At 34.0% G+C, this 6678-nt stretch overlaps 2 protein-coding genes across 2 annotated transcripts; both read left to right on the forward strand.

The window, feature by feature from the left end:
- On the forward strand, window positions 44–1192 carry LOC104706791 (receptor like protein 30-like). The gene has a single exon (XM_010423019.1). The coding sequence runs from the start codon at window positions 44–46 to the stop codon at window positions 1190–1192; it is 1149 nt and encodes a 382-aa protein (XP_010421321.1).
- LOC104788023 (putative F-box protein At3g23950) lies at window positions 4362–5654 on the forward strand. The gene has a single exon (XM_010513706.2). The coding sequence runs from the start codon at window positions 4362–4364 to the stop codon at window positions 5631–5633; it is 1272 nt and encodes a 423-aa protein (XP_010512008.2). The 3' UTR covers window positions 5634–5654.

Consider the following 6678-nt stretch of genomic DNA (forward strand, 5'->3'; position numbering starts at 1 on the left):
CACTAGCTTCGAGAATCCAGTGGAAGTTATCAATGGAGCATTAATGGAAGAGTTGGATTTTGGTTCAAATTCACTCCAAGGACTAATTCCCCAATGGATTTGCAACTTCACAGATTTGTATTTATTAGATTTGTCCAACAACCATTTCACTGGCTCGATTCCTCAATGTTTGAAGAATTATCATCTCAGTGGGTTAAATCTGAGAAACAACAGTCTAAGTGGATTTCTGCCAGAGTTATGCATGGATAACACTATGCTACGATCACTTGATGTCAGCTACAACAATTTGGTGGGGAAGCTTCCAAAATCTTTGATGAATTGCCAAGATATGGAATTTCTGAATGTGAGGGGAAACAAGATCAATGACACGTTTCCATTTTGGTTGGGCTCTCTACAATACTTAACGGTTCTTGTGCTCCGATCAAATGCATTCTATGGTCATGTCTATAACTCCTCTGCCTATTTAGGGTTCTCAAGTATGAGGATCATTGACATATCCGATAACAACTTCGTTGGATCGTTACCACATGACTATTTTGCCAATTGGACTGAAATGTCAAAGGTGTTTGAGAGTAATGAAGACATACCAGAGATGAACTACATGAGCTTTAAATCTTCCACCGCGTATGATTTCGTTGATTTGGTGTACAAAGGAGTAGACACAGATTTTGTTCGGATTTTCAAAGCCTTGAGAGTCATTGATTTTTCTGGAAACCAATTTTGCGGATATATCCCTAGAAGCATTGGTCTATTGAGCGAATTGCGTCTTCTCAACTTGTCTAGCAATGGATTCACAGGAAACATCCCACCAACCTTGGAAAATATTACAAAGCTCGAGACATTAGACCTATCGCGGAATAACTTGTCAGGTGAAATTCCTCAAGGTCTCGGGAAGCTCTCGTTTCTGTCCGTAATCAACTTCTCCTACAATCATCTTGAAGGACTGGTGCCACAGAGTACACAGTTTGGAAGTCAAAATTGTTCTTCATTTGTGGGTAATTTGGGACTATATGGCCTCGAGAATATTTGTGGAGAAAGCCATCAACCCGATGATGAATCCTCGTCTGAACCAGAAGAACCAATGCTTAATTGGATAGCAGCCATGATAGCAGTTGGACCTGGTGCGTTTTGTGGATTAGTGTTTGGACATATCTTCACTTCATACAAACACGAGTGGTTTATAGCTCGTTAAACCCATCTCTCGCAGTTTTTGTCAAGTTTGTACTCCAGTTTGTAGTTCATAGGTGTTTATACAGAGTAATTTGTTCGTTTCGTGGTTTTCTTTTAAAAAAATGTCAATGTTATAAGCTGTAATGTTCTCACCATTTTGTGTAATATGATCCATGTTTGTATGTATCTTTGTTATAAATCTTTAACAAAGGGTCTTGAAAATCATATTTAAAATTTATATCTCATAGCTATCTATTTATATATACTTTAAGTCTAAAATAACTTTTTTTTAGTTCGTTGAAGAGAAATATTTACATCGTCTGTAATATGATATAGGAGGAATAAAACAGAGATTCTGTTTCTCATTTTTTTTTTGAATAAACAAATAATGATCATTTTGAAGAATACGTACAGTTTCTCAAATCCCAAAATAAATCCTTAAAACAGAGTAAATAAATCCAAAACTTCATCCGCCTAGTGAAGAAGATTTGGGGAAAAAAGAAATCATTTACATGCAAGATTTATCACAAATATTCCACTATCTTTAGCAAAATATCACAAATACTCCAATATGTTGCTTTATCACTTGTCATAATACAAAAATGCTAATATCACTTGTCAAACAAATGAACAATGCACATATATATATATATATATACCGAAACAAATAATTACATATTTCAAACAAAAAGTTGCTTGATGCCGGGTTTCAACCCAAAAATACTCTAATACTGTATGTTGCTTTAAACCCAAAAATATATGAAATGAGATGAATTTAACAAGTTTGTTACAACGGTATCCGAAAGATAAATTTGCCGATCATGCCATGAACAGTGGCAAACTTTCTCCTCTATGCCACTTTCTATATCTTCTTTTCCCGCATGCTACACACCCTCTACAAAAAGACGATTGTATCCTTTATCTTTCTCTCTCAAAATTTAAAGAAAATCAATTAAAAATTAATAAAAAATATCAATTAATGGCTTCGTAAACCGCAAAACTATTTTGTTTGATGACTCTCATCACATATCTTCAATTCTTCTTTTCTATCGTCTTATCATCTTCTTCAATAGAAAATCACCGCCACCACCTCTCCTAGGTAAATCAGTTTTCTTTGTTTGTTTGTAGTTTGACAGCCGCCTGTTAACATATTGAAGCTTGTTCTGTGTTTGAAGTTTTTGTACGTTTCTAACATAACAAGTTTTTCCACGGAATAGGAAAAGCGATCTGATAGAACACTTCTGGCTGGTCACTTTTGTATTTGTTAACTTACAAGTTGGCCATGGTGCACGTTAGAGGAGGCGGAGGACCAGACCTGCAAGCTCGTCCGATGGACCATATCCCAAAACATAGAATCTTGTCCGCGTTTTCACATCTCCTTTATCTTTTACTGTTGTTGTTGGTTTCTAACAAATCAAGTTGTCCACCTTGCAGGTCTTCTCATATGATTGACCACAACCCAAATCAAGAATATTTGAGACGAGCTCATAGTTTTAAGTAGTTTTGGTACAATGTGATACTTCTGAGAAGTAAATAGGTCGTCGATCCTTAATTTGATTATGACATATGTCATGTTTTGGATTGTTTATAAAGTTTTTATTTTGTATATTTGAATTAGCTAAGACTTATATATACCATCGTGATTATAATTTTCAAATTTTTATTTTTATTATGTTATATTAACCTTTTCTCAGTTTCTCAACTTTTATGAGGTTAGTCATAAAATCATTGTAATAGAGTAGATAATTTTCACCAGTTATTCATCCAAAATATCTTTGGAGTAATAAAAAAATCATGTTTACAGAAATTATTTCACAAAACAATTTTAGTAATTATAAGAACTAATATTATGCCAAACTGAAAGTAAAGCAACACAAAATTTGTTTAATTTGTTCAGAAAATATTTTATATGTGGTGATAAAGAGCATACTTTAACAATAAAATAATTTTAGGTGTAAGAACATATTTTTAATGGTAAAACATAGAATAAAATTGTAAATGCTTACTAACTAGATGTTGCTTTGATGAACTCTTTGCATGTAAAATATTTTGTGAATAAGTTGTGTAACGTTTTTAAAAATTTACAATACTAATATTCGTAATGATGAGTATTTGACAAAAATTTTGGTGGGATATAATTTAGCTTTTTATTATTGTAAGAATTATTATAATATATTTAAAATATATAATTATAAATAAGTGTATTAAGGTAAATACAAATATGATTTTATCTCTAACTAAAAATATTTATATATTTTAATTCAAGAAATAAAATTTGTTTTTATATATATTTGTTTTTTTAAGATTTAAGATTTATTTTCTTCAACAATTTTTAAACCCCCACATTGTGCGGGCCCTTATCTAGTATATATATATATATTCAAACAAATAATTACATATTTCAAGGTTTAATGCTGCCATGGGATCTTATTTTAAGCTATGAATATGTACAATATATATAACTGAGGTCTGAGGCAAATAATTATATGCATATATTCTGCCCTTGTTTGTTTATTCATTTGGATGGACCATCTGAATGAACCATTCAAATGTTGTTCGTTTTTGTCAAAAAAATGAGCATCATCCAGAATCATTCACATGGATCATTTGAATGAGTTTTAAAATTTTAGGCAAAAATTTGAAACGAATTTGGATGATTCTAGTTGGACCATTTGGATGGAGATGGTTCATTTAAAAATAATAGGGAATTATTGATGGACCATCCAAATGAACTACTTTTTTATCTTGTTTGTTGAGTCATTTAACATTGAAATGAATTATTTAGATGTATCATTTAAATAGATAATTTAGATGGAGATGCTAAATAATGAAACGATCAGGGCTTCTATATCTATACATAAATCAAAAAAAGAGAATTACAATTTTTTTAATGTTTTAGATGATCTATGGTTGAACACGAAACTGTAATTAGACACCATTAATAGTAAGTAATATATTTTTAAAAAACTAAGCTAATCAATATATTGGCATAGTACTTTAAGATTTATGTCGAACAACAGTGGTTATATTTTTTTGATGGATTTTATTGTTAGGGTGTCTAAAACAATAACTAATAATTTGGTAATTCCAATATTCGAAAATTTGATTCCATTGGTTCTGTGTTTTCTTGAGAAATCGATTATATATATAGAACCCAACCGAAGGAGAAAACAAGAACCTAAACCCAAAAAATGGATATTCAAGAAATGGTAATGGAAGTCTTGGCGCGATTACCACTGAAGAGCATCGCCAGATTCAGATCAACGAGCAGAACATGGAAACTTCTAATCGATTCAGACGTCTTCAGAGATAACTTCATCTCTCGCAACTCATCTTCTTCAATCTCGTGGTCAATCATTCAGATGCAACCTCACAAACTGACACTTGAAATCATTGGTCATCATGGATGCAAAACATGGGGACTTACTCGTTCTCCAGGATCTTTAATGAGTTTCTTCGTCGAGAGAGCAATCAAGAAGCTACTAGTCTTGGCTTGCACAGATGGATTGGTCTTGCTTTACGTAGAAGCTACCGATGGATCTCCTATATATTACGTTGGAAACCCTTTGTTTCAAGAATGGTTTCGGATCCCTCTCCCTCCTTTCCTCTCTTCGCAAGATCTTGAGAGATTACGGACCTACGAGCGTTACAACGACAGTGGATTGGTTACGAAGATGCAGAGTGGTATCGTTTTGAGTTACAAAGTTGTGTGGTTGATGATCACTCGCTATGCTGCTAAAGTCGATTTTACGATTTACTCATCTGATACAGGAACGTGGGAAACTCGAAACGTGACGTGTATTGATTCTGTAGTCTGGTATGGTACTCACAAGTCAATTGCTTTGAATGGGATTCTTCACTGGATTCATGATACGATCAGTTCTTTTATAGCCTACGATTTCTATGGTGGTCATGATGATGATAGATTGTGTAGTATCGTAGATTTCCCAGATACTGGAGAAGTTCAGGAGTTATTACGTTTTAGGAGAACCATCACGACCTCGGAAGGGTCTATTGTGTATTTTAACGAGTTCAGTGAGAATGGAAACCAAACATTACGTGTTTGGAGGCTAGTCAAGTACATTAGTAGCATTAATGGTTCTGAGGATCAGTGGCAGCTCTTTTGGGAAGTCAGCTTGGCGTCTTTGATCGAGTTAGGTATCGATTATTTTCCGGTGGTGATGCATCCTTTGAACTCTGAGATCATCTACTTGTGGAGCAGGGGCAACAATATCCTGATCTTGTTTAACTTGAGGACACATGCGTTTAGGCTTCACGAGGAAACTGCAGACAATAGCAACAAGTGTATGGATGGTTGCATCTTGAGTTTTAACTGGTGCAGTGAGTATATGGAGATGCACAATATCACAGCAATACCACTTTATGGTCCTAACCATCTCCTCTTTTCCCAGTATGTTCTCCCTCGTTGGCTGCAACGTCTCCCTCGTCCCCAGCCTAATTAGTGTCTTCTCTTAATACTCTACTCTAATGATCTTCTTTAGTCAGTAACTCTTTTTAAACTCTTTGCTTGTAAAGAAGAGGAAACTGTAGTTGTTGCCTGTTGGTTTTATTGGGCTTATTCTGTTATTAAGTTTGCATATTCTCATTTGTATAAGTCAGAGAAAACAAAAAATGAGTGTAATCAAAAAAACATAATTGCCCACCCATACATCTCTCCACCAAAATTTACTTATTTCTTTCTTCACAACAATAATCAAGAAATCCCAAATATTGCTAAACCATTGTCAATTCGTGGTTTTCTTATAAACATTGTCAATGTTGCTGTAATGTTCTCTCACCATTTTGTGTAATATATGTGCTCCATGTTAGTTGCCTATGTTTCTCATTTACAAATCCTTAACTGTTAAGCTCGACATTCGGGTTCGGGTTTTCGGGTTTAGGCAAATAGAACCCATTCGGATTTTTTGTACTTTCGGGTCGGGTTCGGGTATTACCCGTTCGGGTTTTTCCGGGTATACTCGAACTCAAACAAATCATGAAAAAAAAAAAAAAAAATTTAATCTTTTTATAAATTTCAGAACAGATGTATATATATAAATATTAAATATTTCACATTAAAACAAAAAGACTAAGATGTCAAAATGGTTTAATATGCACCCTTAAATGTCCGAGGTACTGGGTTCAATTCCCCCTAGCTGCATTTTTACATTTAATTCAGACTAGTTCGGATTTTATTTCGGGTTCGGGTATTACCCGAACCCATTACCCGAATCTGATCGGGTATCCGAACCTCAGAGGTACTGAACCCAATTAAGTTTTACAAAAAACCCAAACCCGAACCAAACCACCTATTTCGGATCGGGTTCGGGCTTCGGGTTCCGATAATATGCCCAAGGCTACCTTAACAAAACAGATGAAGAACCTCTGTGTTTTCGAAGTTTTTCAGAAACAGAAAATATAATTCTATTTTTTTTTCATGTATATGACTTGTCTGAACTTAGGCTTTTGTTTTGCTTTCTCTTTTTTTTTTTTTTTTTTTGGGTTTTT

Source organism: Camelina sativa, chromosome 1 (assembly GCF_000633955.1).
Source record: "Camelina sativa cultivar DH55 chromosome 1, Cs, whole genome shotgun sequence".
Taxonomy (NCBI): domain Eukaryota; kingdom Viridiplantae; phylum Streptophyta; class Magnoliopsida; order Brassicales; family Brassicaceae; genus Camelina; species Camelina sativa.

Excerpts from the sequence above, each read along its gene's own strand:
- LOC104706791 (XM_010423019.1), top strand. The coding sequence starts at position 44 with ATGGAAGAGTTGGATTTTGGTTCAAATTCACTCCAAGGACTAATTCCC.
- LOC104788023 (XM_010513706.2), top strand. The coding sequence starts at position 4,362 with ATGGATATTCAAGAAATGGTAATGGAAGTCTTGGCGCGATTACCACTG.